The following is a 23,645-nucleotide window of genomic DNA, read 5'->3' as shown; positions in this document are numbered from 1 at the left end:
TGCCCCTTCTCTTGTCTGTCCCCAACATGAGGAGAAGCCCTGGGGTGGGTAGGGAGGTGGAGCAGGTTGGGGGTGAGGCTGAGTGATGAGGAATAAATGTCTCCCACTCCAAATACACCTCTTCTCTCTCCCCCTCCTCCGCTCCCATCTCATATGAGGGGTAAGGCTAATGGGGAAGGAATGATGTTAGAGCACCTGGTTAGTCTTGAGTCTGGTTCCCCAGTTCTTTGTGTGGGGATGGGCCTGTTCTTTCTCTGCCTTGTCTCTGGAAATTCATTCATTCATTCAATCGTATTTCTTGAGCGCTTACTGTGTGCTGAGCACTGTACTAAGCACTTGGGAAGTACAAGTCAGCAACACATAGAGACGGTCCCTACCCAAGAACTAGTTCACAGTCTAGAAGGGGGAGACAGAGAATGAAACAGAACATGTAGACAGGTGTCAAAACCGTCAGAATAAATAGAATTATAGCTATATGCACATCAGAGCTGGGTTCGAATCCTGACTCCACCACCTGTCAGCTGTGCGACCTTGGGCAAATCACTCCACCTCTCCGAGCCTCAGTTCCCTCATCTGTAAAATGGGGATTAAGACTGTGAGCCCCACGTGGGACAACCTGATCACCTTGTATCCCCCCAGTGCTTAGAACAGTGCTTTACACATAGTAAGCACTTAACAAATACCATCATCATTATTATTATTGTTATTAATAAAATAAATAGAGTAGTAAAAACGTATGGCCAGAGGCCAAGCTCTTACTCTCTTTAGAAAACCCTCAGAGAAGTAGTGGTTAGAACATGGGCCTGAAAGTCAGAAGGACCTGGGTTCTAATTCAAGCTCTGCCACTTGTTTGCTGTATGACCTTGGGCAAGTCATTTAACTTCTCTGTGCCTCAGTTACTTCATCTGTAAAATGGGGATTAATACTATCAGCCCTATGTGGCATGTGAACTATGTCAAATCTGATTAGCTTGTGTTTATCCCTAGTGCTTAGAACAGTGCCTGGCACATATAAAGCCCTCAACAAATACTATAAATTCCCTGCCCCCCACCCCCGCAAAACAAACAAACAAACAAAACCCAGACCATTTGCCAGGACTTAGCATGGACTTCCCCTGTTGCCAGATGGATGGAGAAGAGAAAGTTTAGTGAGTGTCACCCACCTCTAGGGAGTCTTGGGTTTACCCCTGGACTAGAGAGACCAACCTCCCCAACGCCAAAAAACCAAAAGGTAGGCAGAACCTGGAAGCTGCTATTCTGGGTCATTCAGCCACTGTACAGAGGGACTATATTCAGGACTAATAATAATGATAATAACAGTAATAATAGTATTTGTTAAGTGCTTACTATGTGCCAAGCACAGTACTGAGCGCGGGGGTAGATACCAGATCATCAGGTTCCACATGGAGCTCACAGTCTCAGTAGAGAGAGAACAGGTATTGAATTCCCATTTTGCAGATGAGGGCACTGAGGCATAGAGAAGTTATACAACTTGCCCAAGGTCACACAGCAGGTACGTAATGGAGCCAGGATTAGAACCCAGGTTATCTGAGTCCCAGGCCAGTGCTCTTTCCACTAGGCCAAGCTGCTTCTCTAAACTTGAGCTAAACCGAGCCCCAGACTCAAATGGCCAGCCAGGGAGGCCCTTGGGCCAGGACTCTCCTAGCCTGGTTCTCATCCAGTGCTTAGTACAATGCCTGGCACAAAGTAAGCATTTAACAAATACCACCATCATTATTATTATTATTTCATCTACTCCCTTTCTTCATGCCTGGCCCTGAAAAGCACCTAAGTCACCTAACTGCTTCCCACTAACTGCTGTTGGTGGCCAGAGTGGGGAGTGCTTTGAAGTGAGGGATGTTGGGATCTTGCCTCACCCCGCTTAGTCATTTAGGGGAACCAATGGGCCAGAGGAGCAGTGAGCTCAAAGTGCCTCCCTCTTCTGTCCCCCTTATGAAAAGGAGTGGAGCAAAAGGCTGAGCCAAAAGGTTCCCCAGACTTGGCTCATTTATGGAAACAGGCTGGAGACTGTGGCTAACATGAGGCTAGAAAGGCAGGCTTCTGGGCCAGCAGGTCTTCAGCCCTGCTCCCTCTGCAGGCTTCAGTTTCTTCATTGCCCAGGGCAACTTGACTTCCAGAGAAGGGAGGCAGAGGAACATTGAGGTTGAAAGTGGAACCATTTGGATCAGCAGATTGTGTCCCTCAGCCCAGAGCACTGTCATATTGAGGATGCTCAGCCCTTGTCTGGGACAGAGTAGGTGCAAGATGAGAAATGATGCTCTCTCGTTCATTCATTCATTCAATCATATTTATTGAGTCCTTACTGTGTGCAGAGCACTGTGCTAAGCGCTTGGGAAGTACTGAGCCCATTCCTGCTTCCATCTGCCCCTGGGTTTTCTGAGGAAGTGTGTTCTGGTGCAGGGAAAGGACAAAGGTATGTGTGTAGGTGCCACACCAGAGGGCAAGGGGCAGAATGGGGTTAGTCTGAGACTGGGTCAGCTCACCCAACAAGGACACTTTGGCCCATCTGTTGGATGTGATGGATGGTTCTGCTTCCCAGGGGCCACATCTAAAGGGACTTCTGGCTCTCTCCACAGGAGGAGGCACTTTACTTTCTATCTTGTCTCTGAGTCTATCTGCTGGCAAGGAGGAATCTTGCCACATGGCCCTACCTGGGGTAAAAAATGACTGTCCCACTGCACCTCAGCTCACTCTCTTTGCTCTGCTTACAGAAGCACCACTGTCTCTTGTTTTTATCTCTCTGGCAACCACCCTTTTGTTCAGATCTTCCTTTCTCCTTAGGACTCCCTTCTTCAGGTCTAGCAAGCCACTGCTCTCCCCACCCTCAAAGCCCTTCTAAAATCACATCTCCTCCAGGAGGCCTTCCCTGAGTAAGCTCTCATCTACTCACCCCATTTCCCTCCAACTGCCTTTTTTGACACTTCTACTCCACCTAAACACTTGGAAACTCATCCGTCCCCCATTCCCTGAAGCACTTGAGAATGTATCTTCCATACTTTTACATTTTAATGTGTCAATTTCCCTGGCCAGTTGGTAAGCAATTTGAGAGCAGTGATCATGTCTACTAATTCTGTTGTACTCCCTTAGATACTTAATACAGTGTTCTGCACACAGTAGGTGCTCAATAAATGACTGACTGACTGACCCTGCAGGGATGGAGAGGGAGATAGATAGGCTTGGCCTGGACCTTTCTGATCACTGCTACCAACTCTGTCAAACAGGAGCAAAGGGGATATGTTCATGGGTTGCTGTTTAAGTAACAGTGTAAGTAAGGTATGTAAAAAAATGATACAGGAAGGTGTGAATTCAGCACAAAGTCTGAAGAGGCAGCAGAGAGAATATGAAATGGGGAGATTCAAAATTAATCAGGGAAGGCTTCCTGGAGGAGGTGTGATTTCAGAAGGACTTTGAAGACACCTGTGCTCTGTCTAGTTTGAAGCAGGGTTGACGGGGATGGGGACTTTCAGGTAAAGAGGAAGGCATGAGGAAGAATTTGGCAGCCAGATGGGGGGAGGGCCTGGACCAATGTGATGGCCATTTGGATGGAGTTGAAATGGGGCTGGGGTCATGGGGGATGGAGATTTTGGACATATTGTGGAGGATAGAAGTGGGGATTGAGCAGTTGCCTAGGGGAACACGGACAGGACCTCCTTCACCACCTGAGGGTATGAGGATGCCCAGAATGGAGCATCCTTACTGACTTTTGCAGGGTTTTAGGTTAAGCATCCCTTTAAATCTCAAAATGGCTGGCACTTCCCGGCCTAGGCTACAACCTGAGGCTTTTTCCTGGAAGTGTTGGCTGGAGAAAGCCGTGTTTTACTGGGAGAGTGCTCTGTTCTGAGTAAGCACTCAATAAATACTTTTGATTGATTGATTGACTTTCAAGGTACATACCTCAGTAATGCTTCTGGGTAAAGACCAATCTAGGCTTTCACAGTGCAGGGCCAAGATGAGGGTAGTGGTGAAGAGGATTATGGGGCAGGCCTGAAAACTGCTACCCAGAGGGGTTGGGGTTGATTACCTGGAGTCTGTCCTAGAAGCCTTCATCTCAAAGCCTGCAGCTTCCCGGCATCTGGGGGATTGGAGGACCTGTGCCTTCCATTGGGGAAATTGGGGCACAGAGAAGTTCTTCTCATCCGGCATCAACCAGCAAGTCACCCTTCCCTCAGCCCTTCAGCACTCATGTACATATCCGTAATTTATTTATTATATTGATGTCTGTCTCTCCATCTAGACTGAAAGTTCATAGGTAAGGAACATGTCTACCAATTCTATTATATTGTACTCTCCCAAGTGCTTAGTACAGTGCTCTGTACACAGTAAGCACTTAATAAATAAGATTGATCAATTGATTGGAGCGGGGATGATACCCCAATCTTTTTGGCCCCTGGACCCTGCTCTCCCCCACACTGAGGCATTCTGTGTCTCCGAGTCTCTAGACTCAGGATTTTGGTGAAAAGGAGCATCCAGGTTCCCACAGTTCCAGAAGAAACAAAGTATGATGTTGTTTTTACATCCCTGCCTCCGAGAGGGTGTGTATCTTACCACTGAATGGGGACTGGGCTCAGTTTATCAGCTGCTGAGGGTACAGAGGGAAGGAAGACAAGGGCTGAGGTTCTGAGATGTGACTGAGGACAAGGGACATGATAAGGGTGTGTGTGTGGGAAGACTGCGTGCGTTTGTTCCTGGGCTGTGACAGGGTGACAGGGTTGGCACAGATTGATCTGGAGTTTTTCCCATTACCGGAGGTTAATGCAGTGTGTCTTTGTGTTCCAGCTGTCTGGCAGGGATCCAGTTGTTCCAAATCCAGCCCTTCCTTTTCCTTGATCTTTCCCTTCCTGCACTTCCATCCCCTCTTCCTTTTCTCTTATCATTTCTTCCCTCTTCTCCTCCTTTGCTCTAGAAGAAGCAGCATGGCTTAGTGGAAAGAGCATGGGCCTAGGAGTCAGGGGACCTGGGTGCTAATCTTGTCTACACCACTTACTTGGTCACTTAAATTCTCTGTGCTTCAGTTCCCTCATCTGCAAAATGGGGATTTAATACCTGTTCTCCCTCCTACTTAGAGTCAGAGCCCCATGTGGGACCTGATTACCTTGTATCCATTCCAGCACGTAGTACAATGCTTGACACAGTAATTACTTTAGAAATACCACTATTATTATTATTATTCACCCTTCTCTCCCTAGCCCTCTTCCCTGTTTCTTGCTCCCTCTTTCACTCTTTTCCCCACCTCCCACTCTTTCGTCATTCATTCATTCATTCATTCAGTCGTATTTATTTTGCACATACTGTATGGAGAGCACTATACTAACCACTTGGGAGAGTACAATACAACGGAGTTGGTAGACAACATTCCCTGCCCACAACAAACATGCCCTTTCTCTTCTCTCCCTCTTCTCCCCTCTCATCTCTTTTTTCTCTCTCCTCTCCTTTTCTTCCACATTTCTTCTGCCTGGAATATAATATGTCTACTAACTCTGATATACTATACTCTCCCAAGCTCTTCGTACAATGCTTTGCACACGATAAGTGCTCAATAAGTGTGATTGATTGATTACTACATGGAATTATTATGAGAATCAGTATGGTCCAGTGGATAGAGACTGGATCCAGTGGATAGTCCCACCCTTGGAGGCCCTGAGCCCTGGCGTCATCTTCCTTGGGGACCCCAACCCCTGAAGCAACCCAAACCAATTTTGAAATTCATGACTGTTCTGGTCCCAGTGATTCTAGTGGGGACCTGAATGTCCCAGTCCAGATGGGTCGCCCAGAGTGCCTGAGAACTGATATGACCTCACTGGGGCTCTCTGGGGTAATGGTGACCCAGGGCTGAGTCAGGACTTCCCGGGCCATCTGAACCGGAACCCACAATCCTGGGCCAAGCCCAGAACCAAAACATCCTCTGGGGAGGAGCGGGAGCCTGAGCAAATGGATATCATTTGCCTTGTTGAATTCTCTCTTCCATATAGGTCCACAGCTTTTCGTTCACCCCTCCCCTGGGGAGATGGGATAAGTGGCAGATTAAGCCATCGACTGTGCTTCTGGAATAAACTTCCTGCAGTGAAGAACTCTCATGTCTCCCCACTTAGGATGGGCTAAATTCCCCAACCCTGGATTCCCATCAGAAGGAATCTGACCATCTGAATTAAATCACCTCTTCCGTGGGGCCAATCTGCAGGCCGCTGTGGCTTTCTACCTCTCTGAAAGCCAAAGAGAGATGCACTGTATTGTCAGACTTGGCTACACAGGGCCAAGGTCAGCCCAGGGTAAGGGCCATCACAGACCCAGCAGAGTTTGAAGGGATGCCCCACCTCTTAAATCAGGGTGGTGCAGGTAATGAGCAGGGGCAAACAGGACATATTCCAAAATTTGCTCTCGGAGATACAGCAGCTGTTGACCTTACAGGGGCAACTGTGTATGTGTGTCAGTGCCCTAGAAGGAATTTTATGGTTACTTCCTGTCCAGCTCAACTCTCAATGCTCAATAGCGTTCCAGCCACTGCCCATCAGTTGACCCTGGACTGAGTTGACCAAACATAGGTAGAAAGTGGTCCTGGGCTTGGGGATTAGGCCCCAGATTTCCAGCCCTGTTCAAGCGGGACTGGGAAAAATTTGGGACTGTCTTTAGGAGGAGAGACCTCTTTCCTCTTTCAGCTCCAGCCTTTGAGGAGCCCAGCTGCCCACCTCAGGCTGCAGTCCAGCCTTAAAAGGAGGAGGAGGAGGATTGGAGGGCTTTGGGACCGGGAGTTAGAACAGCATGTTCTACCCCAGGTCCTGCAATGAGTGACAGCTTGCTGTCTTTCTAGGGCCTACATTCCTTCCCTAAGCAATGATGGTGGTGTTACCAATGTAACTTGTAGAGAAGGTGGAGCTGAGGGGTAGGATGGTGAAAAGCAGCGTGGCTCAGTGGAAAGAGCACGAGCTTGGGAGTCAGAGATCATGGGTTCTAATCCTGGCTCTGCCACTTGTCAGCTGCGTGACTTTGGGCAAGTCACTTCACTTCTCTGGGCCTCAGTTACCTCATATGTAAAATGGGGATTAAGACCCCACCCCACGTGGGACAACCTTGTTTACCTTGTATCCCCCCAGCGCTTAGAACAGTGCTTGGCATATAGTAAAGTGCTTAACAAATACCAACATTATTATTATTATTTTAAATTTCTGGAAAGGAGGCAGCTGGGTCAATACCCTATGCAGAATGGTTCATAAAAATCAAGCTCTCTTTGAAAGTTGGGAGAGGCAGTATGGTCTAGTGGAATTAATTCAGGCCTGAGAATCAGGGGATCTGGGTTCTAATCCTGACTCTGCCTCTTGCCCGTGTGACCTTGGGCAGGTCACTTAACTTCTCTGAGCCTTAGTTTCCTCATCAGTAAAATCAGGATTAAATACCCATTCTCCCTCCATCTTACAAATATTATTATTACCATTACACTGTAAGCCCTGTGTGACACAGGAACTGTGTCTCATCTTCTTACTGGCACATAATAAGCACTTAACAAATACCATTATTATTATTATTATTATTATCTACTTCAGTGCTTAGCACAGTGCATGGGACACTCAGTGGTGTCACTGATGGCTTTGAGTGAGATTCTCTCAAGCGCTTAGTACAGTGCTCTGCACACAGTAAGCGCTTAATAAGTATGATTGAATGAATGATTGTAAATGTTTGGAAGGCCTCAATTGGGGTTCAAAGACATCAGAACAAAGAATCTGCCTCAATTTGTGGCCCAAATCAGTCCTAGATGTCCCTGATTGCAGAACACTGGTCTCAGGCTCTTGCCCAAACTCCCTCCAACCTGGTTTGCTGATTCCTTGAGACTGCTATATTGGGGTCCAATGCTGACTATCTGCTAAAGAAATTTGGAAAGGGAGCTCTGGGATGGGTGTAGGAGAAGGGATGAGGGGAAAATACAGGCTCTGGGAGCTGACGGTGAGATCTTCCAACCTGCGATTGGATCTGGCTTCTTTATTGGTGTTTGCGGGGGGCTCTCATTGAAGATAGGCATCTCTGCCATCCAGTTCTACTAACCCATTCAGCTGCACTCACTACTAGAGCATCAGAGGCCCAAAGGACCAGGCCTTGCTTAAGATAGTGAGTGACTAGGTTCCCTGTACTGTATACCCAGCCCAAGGAAGGAGTCATTAATATAAGGGTATATCTTGGTTCATCAACACCATTGTACTGACTTTCTCTGGACCCCAATCCCAGTTGTTTTTTGAGTTATCAGTCGTTCCAATTTACACCAGTCTGATTTTCTGATGGTCAGTCCCCTGTCCCATCTAGATAAGGACTGCCATATGGTATAGATACAGGAATTTTAAGATTACCACCCAACCTTCCTCTGGTGCTACTCTTGCTGCCAAATTCTGCTGCTCAAACCCAGTGCGCAAGCTCTCACAAACCTGAGAAGGGAACATAAGTTGGGGAATTAGGCATCCTCTGTCCCAAGAAAAATATTTAGGGTTCAGGCAGAATCAGTTTACCTCTGCAAATGGCCCATACAACATCATCATGTTACATTGACTGTTATCATGAGTGTCTCCTTGTTTCCATGAGTGACCCCCACTAGACTGAAGCTCTGTGTGGGCAGAGAATATATTGACCAATGCTGTTATATTGTACTCTCCCTAGCACTTAGTACAGTGTTCTGAACATAATAAGTGTTCAATAAATGCTGTTGATTGATTGAGTGGCCAGCTTGGTTGCCTATTAGCATCAAAAAGAAATGACTCAATACCACATGGATAGCATGTCTCCAGCAGGGGCTCTCCGTGGGAAGTTTGAAAAAACTTTACTCAGATTTTTTAAAAAAAAGTATCTGGAACTAGAGTCCGCCAGATCCTACCCACACATTCTACTGCATGACATAGATTGGAAACTGCTCTTTTTGTTCCTTCTTCAGTTTGTGTTGCCTTTGAAACACTAGGCTGGATTTCGGGGACTGTACTTTAGGTTCTTGGTGCCTCCTGATTGGTTCAAGTGAATGATTGACAGCTCATGCCCAGGGGCTCTGATAGAACTGCTGTATGGGGCCATATTGCCTTGAAAATCATTGCCAGGAAATCCTGACAGAAGCAATTAAGAGTGAAGTGAGGGGCAGCAGTGACTTGAAGAGTGAAAGATAGCTAGTTGGCTTTTTCTGCTGCTATCATGACAGATTCTAAGGAGTTCCTTGCTTACTCTGGGATCTGAGCAAGCAAGTGGCTTCCCAGAGGCAGATATGATTCAGAGGGTCTCAGACTTGCCCAGTATCCTCATAGGGACTGACCAGTCTTGCTTCCCTCCACTTCCCCAATCCCCCCTTTCTGGCTTCTGCAGATTCCCAGAAGTCACTGATCATCATCATCATCAATCGTATTTATTGAGCGCTTACTATGTGCAGAGCACTGTACTAAGTGCTTGGGAAGTACAAATTGGCAACATATAGAGACAGTCCCTACCCAACAGTGGGCTCACAGTCTAAAAGGGGGAGACAGAGAACAAAACCAAACATACTAACAAAATAAAATAAATAGAATAGATATGTACAAATAAAATAAATAAATAAATAAATAAATAGAGTAAAAAAAATATGTACAAACATATATACATATATACAGGTGCTGTGGGGAAGGGAAGGAGGTAAGATGGGGGGGATAAAGAGGGGGATGAGGGGGAGAGGAAGGAAGGGGCTCAGTCTGTGAAGGCCTCCTGGAAGAGGTGAGCTCTCAGCAGGGCCTTGAAGGGAGGAAGAGAGCTAGCTTGGCGGATGGGCAGAGGGAGGGCATTCCAGGCCCGGGGGATGACGTGGGCCGGGGGTCGATGGCGGGACAGGCGAGAGCGAGGTACGGTGAGGAGATCAGCGGTGGAGGAGCGGAGGGTGCGGACTGGGCTGTAGAAGGAGAGAAGGGAGGTGAGGTAGGAGGGGGCGAGGTGATAGACAGCCTTGAAGCCGAGGGTGAGGAGTTTCTGCCTGATGCATCAGCGAGACAGGCACAAAGCTGGGAAACAACAGAGAGCAGGGTATTTGGGTGTGGGGGGGGGCAGGTATGGATGGATGGATATGGATGACTAATGGAGTGTGCCTCCCTCCTGAAAAATTGAGTCTACGTAGCCAAAACCAAGAGAGGGTTCTTTTAGACCCTGGACATCAGAGTTTTTTTTCAGGGAATAAGGGACTCTGTAATGTTGTTGATGCAATTAGGAAGGAGTTAGGCAATCCAGTTGATTGGGAAATAACACTGGTGTTAATCCAACTTGCTTGTTAGTGATTCTCCCAAATAGGGCCCCCCGGCTCAGTGCTGAGGAATGCTGGTTTTCCATTGCCCAGGGGAACCTGGAATGCAGTCCCTGGCTAGCTCTTCTCCCCTGAGACAGTGTTGTCTCTGTTTAGTGCTGTCCGATTGTATTATCAGACCTGCATCTTTCTTACATTTTACCAGATGCGACAGCTTCTAGTCTCTTCTCTAGCATCTGCCATCCCCTTCCTCCTCCTCCTCCTCCTCCTTTTTTTCCTCTTTCTCCTCGTTTTCCTCCTCCTTTGCTTCCCTTGTATCTATCTCAGTGCTTAGAACAGTGCTTGGCATGTAGTAAGTGCTTAACAAATACCATTATTATTATTATTATTATTCCTTCTCCTCCTGCCCAGTTCCTCCCCCTCCTCCTCCCTTTAAATCATTAGTCTTTTCCTGGGCAAAGCTGTCCCACTGGGTCTGAATTTCCTGTAATAGAGGCCCTGAACTTGGTCCAGTTTTTCCAGTCCAGCTATGTGGAGAAGCCAGGGCCTGGGAAAAGGAGTCAGGAGGCTGGGGGCGTCCTGACTGTTGGCTCTGCCTTGGTGTCAGGCAGGAGGAGGGAAAGACTTGGGCAGGAGGCCCAGTTCTCAGGCAGGCCTGGCTCCATCTACACTGATCCTGAAGGATGTCTCAGCTCCCAGCTTTGCTGAGGTCGCCCCCGGCTTCACCCACGGCCCTCTCTTGTCCCCTTAGTCCTGGACGACTGGAGTCATTGTTGTTGGGGGCTCCAGTAATAATAATAATGGCATTTATTAAGTGCTTAGTATGTGCAAAACACTGTTATAAGAGCTGGGGAGGTTACAAGGTGATCAGGTTGTCCCATGGGGAGCTCACAGTCTTAATCCCCATATTACAGATGAGGTAACTGAGGCCCAGAGTAGTTAAGTGACTTGCCCAAAGTCACCCAGCTGACAAGTGGCTGAGCCAGTATTTGAACCCATGACCTCTGACTCCAAAGCCTGGGCTCTTTCCACTGAACCATGCTGCTTCTCTAGGGATTCTGGTACCCCTGGACACAGAGAGAGCAGTGGATTGTCTGCAGGGCCTGGCTCATTCCTCTGCTGAGATTTTTTCCTCTGGAGCACCTCCCTGGCAGTAGTTCCCCTTCTCTGCTCCTCTCCATCTTCAGGAGAGGAACAGAGTGGCCCAAATCTGTGTGTTTGTATGTGTGTGGTGTGTGTGTGTGTGTGGGGGGGGGGGTGTATGTGTGTGTGTGCTTTTATTTAGGGGCATGTGTCTTTGTGCGAGTGACAAGCATCCCTTAGGCCCTGTGGCCTTTCAGTTCTGGGGCTCCCCAGGCCCTCACCAGAGAGAAAGGGAGCAGTGGGTCAGGCTGGCAACTGGAATACAGAAATTGGTTTCTGTCTGAGCCTCAGATCTTGGCGAAGTAGTTTCCCTGCTCATACCTCAGTTTTCCCACATGGCTGAAGGGGAGAATCCACCCAAGGAAGGAATATGGGGGTGAAGGAGATGGTGCCTAACAAGGGCTTCACACCTCAGGGATCCCAGCTCTGCCACTTGCCTGCTGACCTTGGGTAAATCACTTCACTTCTCTGTGCCTCAGTCATCTTATCTTTTACAGATGAGGATTAAGAATGTGAGCCCCATGTGGGACAGGGACTGTTTCCAACCTGATTATCTTGTATCTACCCCAGCACTGAGAATAGTGTTTGGCACATAGTCAGTGCTTAAAAAGTACCATTAAAAAAAATGGAAGCACACAGGAAAAAGTCGGTGGGGGCCAGTCTGAGTCATTAAGAGAAGCCGGGAGCTGCAATTTGGGAGCCTGATTAACTTCCCTGGGCCTCAGTGACCTCATTTGTAAAGTGGGGATTAAGTCTGTGAGCCCTGTGTAGGACAGGAAGTGTCCAACCTGATTAGCCTTTATCTAGCCCAGAGCTTAGTATAGTGCCTGGCACATAGTGAGTGCTTAACAAATACCATTTAAAAAAAAGTGTTGCCAGGGTCATAGCCCCAAACTATGCCATCCCCCTTCCTCAGCTGCCATGATCATTCACAGCCCTTCCTTCCTGAACTGGGACAACCCTGGCAGCCCCTACTCCCCTGCCGGGCCCTCAAATCTGGGGAAGCAGCTCAGTGACTTCACTCCTGAGCCATCCCAACCAGGATTGTGGACTGAATGAACCCCAGTCCTCAGGGAGTGACTGAAATCTGGGGCAGGGAAATGACTGAAGCAGCACCTCTTCCCTGTCTAGAGGGTCAGTCACATATACCCCCTGTTGGTCTAGGAGACAGGGGAGAGCTGAGTGAGCCTACTCCAGAATCCTTGCTTGGATTCCTTGCTCCCTGCCTGCCTGCCTGCCAGTCCTTCTGGAGTATAGTCATGTCCCAGGGGGTTTAATGAGCTGCTGTGGGTGAGTGGAAACTTTCCCATTCATGGTCATTAGGGAGGAGCTATGGATTCTTCCTCTACTGGGCTGATTCTCAATGTTCCACGGTTTGGGCATGGCCCTTCTGAGGGAAGAGGGATGGGTTAATTGACCCCAGAAAGGTCTCTCCCCATATCTATTTTCCGTGTGCTGCCCAGGCCCTGGGCCCTGGGCCCAGGATGGAAACCGACTCCAACACCGTGCCCTCAGGAAGGGGAGGGGAGAGAGCTCTGTTGGGTTCACGCCAAGGCTTTGGGCTAGATCTTCACACCAGGGCATGGTCCGTGTCCCCAAGTGTGCCCTTGGGTCCCCGGGCAGAGCGGCTATCTTGGCCAAGGAGTCTCCCATTGCCCTGACTAGGAAAACAAGGCCCTGAAGGAACTCAGGAGCTACTTACTGAGGAAGTTAATCCCGCAGGCCAACCGGGTCCTCATTGCCGTACCTGGAAAGACCAGTCCTCTGAGCAAGCCCATGCTGGACACCTCTCCTTCCAGCCTTCCATCTGAGCCAATCAGCTGGAGCCACAGTCAAGATGGCAGCCAAGCAGCCCCCACCTCTCATGAAGAAGCACAGCCAGACGGATCTAGTGAGCCGTCTCAAGACCCGGAAGATCCTTGGAGTTGGAGGGGAGGATGATGACGGAGAGGTGCACCGGTCAAAGGTGAGGAGTCATCCGGGAAGTTGGAGGGTGGATGAGGAGCCTGGGGTGGGAGAAAATGGGGGAGTGGGAGTTGAGAGAGTGGGTGGAAAGTTGTGGGAGAGGGAAGGGTTTGTGGAACAGGGGAGGGCAGCGATGGGGCAGGCAGGACTGCTCTCACTCTTCTTAAAGGGGCACAGGCCTGGTTTGGGGTCTAAATAGGATGAAGAAAAGAGCAGGGGAGTGGAGAGTGCTGAACAAATCTAAGGAAGAAAGAAACAGTAGAGGATTGTAGTTAAGAGGGTAAGATAGGGGAGGAGGAATGAGGGAGAAACCCCTTCTCCTTTTTGATCTTTTCACTGTTGAGGCCCATGGCCTTTCAGGATTTTAGTGAGGAGCAGAGTGGCCACTATTTGCACTTAAGAATACCAAACACCCCTTTGTCACTCCTCTCTCTAGTATTGCACAGCTGAAAGATGGACTGTCTAATATAAAACTGGACAAAGGGCCTCCCTAGCAAACAGGTAAAGTGGGAGGGACTAGGAGTGGAGCAACTTTCCCTCCTGGCACCCCATACCACCTGAGGGGACAGTGGCATTCCCCAGGGTTGGAAATAGACACCTCATTTAAAGGAGCCAGTCTATTTCCCTGTTCTGAAGAGTGTGTAGAGAGAGGTGGGAAGAGAACCAAGGTGGAAGGTCCTGAGGAAGGATCACTTTACTAACCAGTACTGATGGGTTTAACTGAAGGGATATAGTCAGTCAGTCAATCATATTTATTGAGCACTTACTGTGTGCAGAGCACTGTACTAAGTGACTAGGAGAGTACAAGATAATTATAAACAGACACATTCCCTGACCACAATGAGTGTATAGAGGGTGTTGGGGAACTTGACCCAAGCCCTAAATGCCTGAGTTTGGCACTAGTACAGAGGATCCTGGCCATGGGAGAGTTTGTTATTGGTGACAGCAGTGGAGAGTGGATTTCCTAATCCCCCACCAGACAGGGCCAGACCTCCTTCTCCCTAACACACCCCCACCCCCCAGCTCACCAACAAGCCCCACTCCCAGCCCACACAACTCACGTTTTCTTCATCTGTTGCAGATCAGCCAGGTCTTGGGAAACGAAATCAAGTTTGCCGTTCGGGAACCCTTAGGGCTTCGGTGAGTCCCAGGCAGAGGCTGCATTGGGCCAGGGGCCAGGGAGGAGGGGTGCAGGATGAGGAGGGGATAATAATAATAATGATAATAATAATAATGATAATAATAATAGCATTTGTTAAGTGCTTACTATGTGCAAAGCACTGTTCTAAGCACTGGGGTGGTTACAAAGTGATCAGATTGTCCCACGGGAGGCTCACAATCTTAATCCCCATTTTTCAGATGAGGTAACTGAGGTACAGAGAAGTTAAGTGACTTGCCCGAAGCCACACAGCTGACAAGTGGCGGAGCCGGGATTTGAACCCACGACCTCTGACTCCCACTTTGGGGATCGCTCATTCCCACCCAGGCCCAGCTGCCTCCTCAGGGTCCTGGGGAGACAGCGAGGGTCTCTTGAAGGGGCGGGCTCTAGTGAGGGTGGAGTGCAGTGGCTGGACAGATCTTGCTGAAACCTATCTCCCCTGCAGGGTGTGGCAGTTTGTTTCGGCTGTCCTCTTCTCCGGCGTTGCCATTATGGTAAGTGGCTTGGGCAGTCCAGCTGCAGAGATTCAGGCTTCATGGGGGAAGTTGGTCTTTAGGGTGGTTCCCCTCTCACCACCCCCTTTATCACACCCCCTCCCACTCCCCGGACTTCCCAGAGCCCCCATCTTCTGGGTGCTCCTTCCCTGGGCAATATAATACCCTGTCTGAACCCTCAGCCCCCTATTGTGGTGTGCATGTGTGTGTGTGTCCTTCAGGCCCTCGCCTTCCCCGACCAGCTCTACGATGCCATCTTTGATGAAGCCACAGTGACCAGCAAGACCCCCATCCGGCTCTATGGTGGGGCGCTCCTCAGTGAGTAGGGCTTGGTGGAAGGGGCAGTCTAACAGGAGGTGGGGTTCCATGGTATTGAACCACCCTAGGGGACAGATCTCACTTGAGGCTATTGTGGGCTGGGCGAGGGGGTGGTGGGGTTTGTGGGGGTGGTCTGAGACAGTGTGGGATGGGACTGTATGCGGACCACACCTGTGCCCTGTTTGAGGATAAACTGCTACTGTTATTCCCAGTCCACTGTATCTGGAAGCGGGTTGGCAACTCACTTTCTTAGGAGGTTAGTTACAGGTGGGAAGAGGTAGGGAATACACCTTCTAGACTGTGAGCCCACTGTTGGGTAGGGACTGTCTCTATATGTTGCCAACTTGTACTTCCCAAGCGCTTAGTACAGTGCTCTGCACACAGTAAGCGCTCAATAAATACGATTGACTGATTGAATACAGACAGCAATGCTCCTGGGGGGGGGGGGCGGGGGGGGTTTGCTAGCTTCAACCCACCCTTTCGGTGCTTTTCCTGAGCTTTCGACGCCCCCTTGTGGATATTTCTGAGACTGCAGCCCGCTCACCCAACATTGGCTGAAACTTGTTTCCTGAAAGGAAATTTTCTGGAGATTATCCTCTAACCAGGCTTTAGCTAGCCCAGAGGGGGAGCGTCGAACAGGATTTCTCCTTCTGCGTGGGATTTTCATCCTAGGGCTTCCCTGATCCCTAGATAGTGGCCTTAACTACGTCTGAGTGACCTAGCGGAGACTGGTCCCTCCTGCGGTTGCAGCTGCGGCTTCAGAGTGAAGATGGAAGCGGGTGGGAGGTTATTGACCTGGGCACTCTCCGGCAGGCATCTCGCTCATCATGTGGAACGCCTTGTACACAGCTGAGAAGGTCATCATCCGCTGGACCCTGCTGACAGAAGCCTGCTACTTTGGGGTCCAGTTCTTGGGTGAGCAGTGGGGTTGGGGCATGGAGGAGCAAAGAGACAAATCCAACTTCCAGCCAACTTTCCGATGGTCCAGGAAAGAGGAGGAGCAGAAAGACAGGTCCAGTTTTCTACCTTCTCCGGGGTTAGAGAAGCAGCGTGTCTCAGTGGAAAGAGCACGGGCTTTGGAGTCAGAGGTCATGGGTTTGAATCCCGGCTCCGCCACACGTCTGCTGTGACCTTGGGCAAGTCACTTAACTTATCTGAGCTTCAGTTACCTCATCTGTAAAATGGGGATTACGACTGTGAACCCCATGTGGAAAAACTTGTATTCCCCCAGCGCTTAGAACAGTGCTTTGCACATAGTAAGCGCTTAACGAATGCAATCATCATCAAATGTCATCATCATCAGTGGCCCGGGGAATAAGAGGAGCAGAGGTCTTTGTTGGCTAGAGCTTGCGGAGTGGTGGAGGGAAGGGATGGAAAGGAGCCCAGCTCCCCCAGAGGTCTGCAGATATCGCTGCCCTTGAAGTCTGGCCACTTGCACCCCAGTGGAAGCAGGGACCTGAACTGGACTGTCACCCCGGCCCTGGCTCCTGCTGGCCTTCTGCCCCCTGAGGGGATTTGACCCCAGCTTTTAGCATAGTGTAAGCTCCATTATAAATGCTTTAATACATGATATATTTATTATTTAACTAGGGATTAAGGTGGAAGACAAATCAAAGATTGTTTGGTCAGGTAGTCAAATACCTGGCTTTTTGTCCTAATATAAAGTTTATAATAATAATGATGATGGCATTTATTAAGCGCTTACTATGTGCAAAGCACTGTTCTAAGCACCGGGGAAGTTACAAGGTGATGAGGTTGTCCCACGGGGGGTTCACAGTCTTTTTCCCCATTTTACAGATAAGGCAACTGAGGTACAGGGAAGTTAAGTGACTTACCCAAAGTCACACAGCTGACAAGTGGCGGAGCCGGGGTTTGAACCCATGACCTATGACTCCAAAGCACGTGCTCTTTCCACTGAGCCATGCTGCTTTTCTATCTGGATAACCTGCTCCCAGCTTTCACTGAATCAAAGCTGGCCTTGCAGAGTTGGTAGGGGTAGAGATAGGGAAGAAAGGCCTCAGGGGATTAACACTAGGTTGAAGGGAAGCAGGATAAACATTACTCAGAAATCCCAGCTGGTCTACCTCCTCCCTCCCGCCCAGAATAATGATAACAGATAACAACTGTGGTATTTGTTAAATGCTTGCTATTTTTGGGGGGTGTGGGGGCGTTTCTGAAGCACTTCGCATGTGTTAAGCACCAAGGGAAATATAGTAGATTAGCCACAGTCCCTGTTTTACATGAGGGCCACTGTCCAAGGGGAGGGAGAATGTCAGTGCTTAGAACAGTGCTTTGCACATAGTAAGCGCTTAATAAATGCCATCATTATTAACATCATGACCTAGTGGACAAAAAATAGGCCTGGGAGTCAGAGGACTAGGTCATAACCCCAGCTCCACGCCTTGCCTTCTGTGTGATCTTGAGCAAGTCACTTCTCTGTGTATCCATTATTTCATCTGTAAAATGGAGATTAAGACTGTGAGCCCTACATGGACTGGGTCCAGTCTGATTAGCTTGTACCTATTCCAGTGCCTAGTACAGTCTCTAGAACATAGTAAGCGCTTAACAAATGCCATAAAAAAAGAGAACAGGAATTTAATCTCCATTCCACAGAAGAGGAAAATGAGGAGTCAAGTGATTGGCCCAACGTCACAGTCGGTGAGTGGCAGAGCCGGGATTAGAACCTGGGTCACATGACTGATTTCCATCTGGTCCCCATCTACACACTCTGCCACACAGAGCTGTGCTGAGGTTAGAGTCTTTGAGATCACCACCACCATCATCCAGATACTTCACTGAAACCACTAGCCAAGCCGCAATTGTCCCTAGAGAAATTTTCTTCTTGTCTCGTCAAACAGTGACCACCGTCACCCTGACTCAGAGCGGACAGATCTCCATGGCGGCTCTTCTCCTCCTCGCAAGCCGCATCCTCTTCACCCTCATCAGTGTTTACTACTACTACCAAGTGGGGCGGAGAACCAAGAAAGTCTAGAGCAGAGAAAACCAGCTGCTTGGCCAGTTTGGGCTTGGAAAGGACAGATTGTGGCTGGATCCCTGTAAGGTTGGGGTTTCATATGTTTTTAATCTTGGTTGCTCCCTTGAGTCTTAAAGGGACCCCTTCTTCCACTTCCTGGAGGAGCCCCCTTGAGTGGATGGGAGGGAGGGAGAGGGAGGGAAGGAGGGAGGCTACTCGATGGGCTCAAGCTCGATGGGCAGGCTGGTGGGGGTAGGGACCTGACATGGGAGAGGGGATGACAAAGAGGCATCTTGCCAAGCCACCTGGCTACTACCCTTTGAGAGAATGAAGCCCAGGTTCCATGTCCCCCCCACTTCTTGGTGGGCCTTGGGTTGGGGAAACCTCGAGGCTAGCCCCTCCTGGAAAAATCTAGTAGTGATGAGCCCTCCTCTAGATTTCCTGAAGCACCTCCCTCTTGGTCTCCACTTACCACCTCCCCCATCCTCACTTAGTGAGCCGGGGAAGTGGAGTGAGGATTATGGACCATATCTTGGGGCTGACCAGGAACTCCAGTCACGGTTGTGGCATTAATGGAGGGGGACTGCTGACTACAGGGCTCGAGTCCATGGACCTTTTGGGGGCTCAGCAATGACAGAGGGGATCTGGTTCGGAGGAACCTCAGAATTGACAGTTGGTGCCCCAATCTCGCCCCCAGCCACTTCCACCCTTCCTGTCAGGACAGCAGCTGTCGGCCCTCAAAGAAATGTCCTATCCAAGGTGTTGAGAAGCACCTTGTGTGGGGTCCGGGAGTGATGGAGTGGTCAGGCAGAGGCTGGTACTTGGGGGATGGGGACCAGTGGTGGCGGGGAGGAGGAGGAGGAGGAGGAGGAGGAGGAGGTCGCCACAGTGGCCAGAAGGGGAAGAAGCAGGACAACCCATGTCAATCCCCATTTGAGGGAGGAGCAACAGAACCAAAGTGTTTGCCTTGCTTACTCTGCCTCTCCCCTCTTCCAGTCTTCACCACACATCTCTTCTCCCTGCATCCCTCGCTGACCTCTCTGCCCCAAGAGGATGGCGAGAGGTCCTAGGTTGGGCATGGGCGGCCTCCTCAAACCACTTCAGCTGCCTGTTTGACCTGGCCCACCAACCCCCGAGCACTCATCTGGAGAAAGGGGCCTCCTCAGAAAACAACCCCAGCAATGGCAAGATCGTGGTCATTATCATTGATTGGGGGTCCCCTAGACCGTAAGCTCCTTGTGGGAGGGGAACGTGTCTACCAACTCCATTGTGGTGTACTCTCAGTCAATTAATCGTACTTATGGAGTGCTTACTGTGTGCAAAGCACCCTCCCAAGCACTTAGTACAGTGTTCTGCCCACGGTAAGCACTCAATAAATACGATTGACTGAGTGATTGATTGACCGGAATGGCCCATCTTGCTTTGCTGGGATAGCAGGGCAAACCCGTCCCCTGCTGTCTGAACAGTAGGGATGTGCCTGAACAGGTGGAAGTCCTTGCGTTAACAAACACAAGACGAGGCCTGCTCTCTGATTCCTCCATCCACTGCCAACTCAGGCAGTTCTCATACCCCGGAGAGCCGGGATGCCAGAGGAGTGAGCAAACAGAGCTAATGGAAGAGGAAGACTAGCCGGGGGGAGGGAAGGAATCCTTTCCCTCTTCAGCCTCTGGGCTTGCCCATACCCGTGAGCAACGCAGAAGTTTCAGTGAGACAAGGAGGCTCCTACCAAATTCCTGTCACTAGTCATGTCCCCCTTGTTGTTCAGGAATGAATCAAGAAGGCTGACCCAGAAGGGAGTGGAAGGGAGATTATGGAGTCTCAGGCAGGTAAAAGCAGAGCCCACCTCTCTAAGATCATTGAAACCAACTGGGGGCTTTTGGAAGTGCTTCCATAATGGAGGACGCATCTGAAGTTTGCTGTTTGGCACCCCCTCCCCCAGGTGACCTGACCCCACTTGGGTGGCCGGCTATCTTTTCTGGACACACACACACTGCAGATCTCTTCCTTCACCTCAACACACCCACGGGTTCCTTCGTCAAGTCAGAAACCACCTTGTAAATAGTAGGGTTAGCATATGCAAAAAAAAATGATTTTGTGCTGGATTCGACTGTGTTTGCCTCTGTGCGGTCCCTCCCCTTGACTGCACTGCCACTGCCCTCTGCTCTGCTCTTTTCTTCCCTCTTCTTTCCTCTCCTCCAGACCAGAACAGCAATGGACTTTACAGCTGCATGTACTGGTAATAGTATTTATTAAGCACTTACTGTGTGCTAAGCACTATACTAAGCACTGGGAGAAAACAGACAGGTGGGAATTAAACATGGCCCCTGTCCTGTGAGGAAAGAACCGAACCAGCAGCACCCCCAACCCCAACCCCTGCCACCCTATCTGTTAACCTCTATATTCATATTCTTGTTTTTTTTCTTGCTTTAATGGTGCCTTTTGAGCAGGAAAGACCGAAGCTCATGCGGTAATCCAGAAAGACCGTCGTAATGTGTGATTTCATTTTTTGCTGTTGCAAGACTCTTTGTTCACTAAACTTGATACCTCAATATCATAAATAAACAAAATACATTCAGAAACCAAGAGAGCCACCCGGCAAAATGTCAGGCTTAGTACCGGCTGACTGCACTGAGAGGAAATGGAGCAGTTGATTTCTGGGGTTGGAGGTTGGGGGTTCAGCAGCCACAGTGGAGGGGGACCTGCACCCCTTTTCCCCTCACTCCCCCCAAAGTGTCTTTCTCTTGACATGGCCCACCCATCTTTGTTCCCTGCCCAGCCCCTTTCCCCAGAGCAGTCTGCTACCAGCCTCTAGTTCCAGCAGCACCCAGCCCAAACATAGCAGAGGTTTGTGGGAGGAAATTAAACAAAAAAGTGACAATCCTTTCACTTCCTCTTAGATGCATGTGTGTGTGTGTGTGTGTGTGTGTGTGTGTGTGTGTGTGTGTGTGTGTGTGTGTGTATGCTCACATGCATGGGTGGTGGCTACACTGGGTGAGGATGTGGGTGTTATTTTTAGTGGCTGGCCAACCTCTTGCTGCCACTGCACCAGAACTACAGATCATGCAACCGCACCTATTTGAACCTGTGGGGCTATCTTGAAGCCGAGTGGTTTGTATAAGGCGCCCACCCCCACCCCGATACAACAGAGGAAAGGGAGGAGTCCCCAGACACTCTGCTCTCTCCTCGCCCAGCTTGAAGTGGAACAGCTCCAGCCATCTCTGCAGTGGAATGGACTGAAACTGTCCTGGTGGAAGGCCCTGAGCCTCATCTGTCCAAATCGAGTTTCAACTTCAGTGGGCACCTATGCCGGCGGGAACAGGGTCACTCTGGGCTGCCTGTGAGGGAAATGGCCTCGGAGAGCAACTTTTGGGGCTGAGGGGCAGGGAGGCAGATACCATTTCAGAGCTAAGAGCATCTCCACCTGGAGGGTCAGACCAGGGGCTGACAGACAAGTCATCCTCTGTCATTCATCCCCTGTCATTCCCCTCCTCTTCCTGGTGCCCAGAAGTGGATCTAGCACAAGGGGACGGAGAGGGGAAGGGGATAATAATGATAATAATGATGGCATTTGTTAAGTGCTTACTACGTGCAAAGCACTGTTCTAAGTGCTGGGGAGGATACAAGGTGATCAGGTTGTCCCATGTGGGGCTCACAGCCTTCATCCCCATTTTACAGATGAGGGAACAGAGAAGTTAAGTGAATTAACAGAGAAGTTGAGTGACTTGCCCAAAGTCACACAGCTGACAAGTGGCGGAGCTGGGATTAGAACCCATGACCTCTGACTTCCAAGCCTGGACTCTTTCCACTGAGCCACACTGCTTCTACACCCAAGTTGTGCTGGCAGGCCTACAGGGAAGGGGAAAAGACCCTGGACATTTTTACTGGGAGAGGCTTTCTGGGTAGGCTTCCTGGCCCTTGAGCCATTGCCTGGCAGGGAGGGGAATTATTATAATTATTGTGTTTAAGTGCTTACTGTGTGCCAAGTTCTGTTCTAAGCGTGGGAATAGATACAAGATTATCAGGATGGACACAATCCCTGTCCCATATGGAGCACTCCCAGTCTAGGTAAGAGGGAGTAGAATTTTAATCCCCATTTCACAGATGAGGAATAAAGAAGCCAAGTTCCAACCTGGTCCTGGCTGTCATGCAGCTGGATTCTCTGTTTGAACCTCCAGGCCTTAACCTCTGCCCCTAAGGGCAGTTGGACTGCTTCTCTCTCAGATCTGGGCATTTTACCCCATTGGGCCTGGAATTAGCCACCTTACCCTCACTCTATCCTGCTCGAGAGCCTTGCCAGGGGCTTGGCATACGGAGTTGAACCAAGTCTGCTGGGAAGAGGGTCTGGCCCAGAGGTTTGGGTTTGGCCAGCTGTCCGGGCCATCCCCATGCCACACCAGATAACAAAACAACCCCAGGACTCTCTTCTAATCGTTGTGCTTTTCATTAGATGAGAATGAGGATGATGTTAAGCACTTACTATGTGTCAAGCACTGTTCTAAGCACTGGGGTAGTTACGACGTAATCAGGTTAGACACAGTCCCTGTCCCACATGGGTTTCAAGGTCTTAAATCCCCATTTTACAGATGAGGCAACTCGTGCACAGAGAAGTTAAGTGACTTGTCCAAGGTCACATAGCAGGCAAGTGGCAGAACGGAGATTAGAACCCAGGTCCTTCTGACTCCCAGTCTTGTATTCTATCCAGTACGCCATGCTGCTTCCTATGTGCCAAGCTGGTTGGATCCTGTCCTTGTCCCGATGGGGCTCACAGTCTAAGTAGGAGGAGGAACAAGTATTACAGTTTACAGTTGACAAAACTGAGGGACAGAGGTTGAGTGATTCGCCCCAGGTCACACAGCAGACAAGTGGCCAGAGCCTAGATTAGAGCCTAGGTCCTCTGATTTCCAGACTTGTGCTCTTTCAACCAGGCCAAACTGCTTCCAAAGACCCTTCTGGTCCTGGACAGTCCAGTATGGCTCAGGGTCCAGCCATCAAAGCCACCCCATTATCCTGGAAGAACCGTGGCCTGGGACCTGTGAACTGCATTTCCTCAGAGGATGGAACTGCAGGGAATGGGCTAAAATACCAGAACAATAGGCCCCGCTCTCAGGAACTCTTCTCACCCCATAGCCTTCTCTTCTCCTGGCGGAACAATTGCAATTCCTTGAATCTTTCCTCAAGAGACCCATTTTCCATCCCTTTAATCAACTCCCCATCCCCTCTCTCCAACCCCAGTCCCCCAACTTGATGAGAAAGTTCTGAGTTGAAGCCAGAAATTCCCACACCCACTGGAGGCTACAAATCAAAACCACCTTTGCTGCACGTTCACCATTTATTCTCTTTTTTTTTTTTTTAA

General features: G+C 49.6%; 1 protein-coding gene across 4 annotated transcripts in view; it reads left to right on the top strand.

Moving 5' to 3' along the window:
* Positions 1-20,875, top strand: part of TP53I11 (tumor protein p53 inducible protein 11) — a 32,199-nt gene extending 11,324 nt beyond the window's left edge. For 3 of the 4 annotated variants that reach the window (XM_038764112.1, XM_038764114.1, XM_038764116.1), the window contains exons 2-7: positions 13,105-13,348; positions 14,429-14,487; positions 14,952-15,000; positions 15,222-15,318; positions 16,132-16,233; positions 18,177-20,875. In XM_038764112.1, coding sequence (XP_038620040.1) covers positions 13,220-13,348; positions 14,429-14,487; positions 14,952-15,000; positions 15,222-15,318; positions 16,132-16,233; positions 18,177-18,310 — 570 coding nt within the window. In that variant the 5' untranslated portion in view covers positions 13,105-13,219 and the 3' untranslated portion in view covers positions 18,311-20,875. Of the gene's footprint in view, positions 1-12,998; positions 13,349-14,428; positions 14,488-14,951; positions 15,001-15,221; positions 15,319-16,131; positions 16,234-18,176 lie in introns of those variants that run through there. The other variant, XM_038764113.1, reaches the window with a different exon arrangement.
* The last annotated feature ends 2,770 nt before the right edge of the window (positions 20,876-23,645 follow it).

Source organism: Tachyglossus aculeatus, chromosome 22 (genome assembly GCF_015852505.1).
Source record: "Tachyglossus aculeatus isolate mTacAcu1 chromosome 22, mTacAcu1.pri, whole genome shotgun sequence".
Taxonomy (NCBI): Eukaryota; Metazoa; Chordata; class Mammalia; order Monotremata; family Tachyglossidae; genus Tachyglossus; species Tachyglossus aculeatus.
This window is presented reverse-complemented; position numbering and strand designations above follow the sequence as displayed.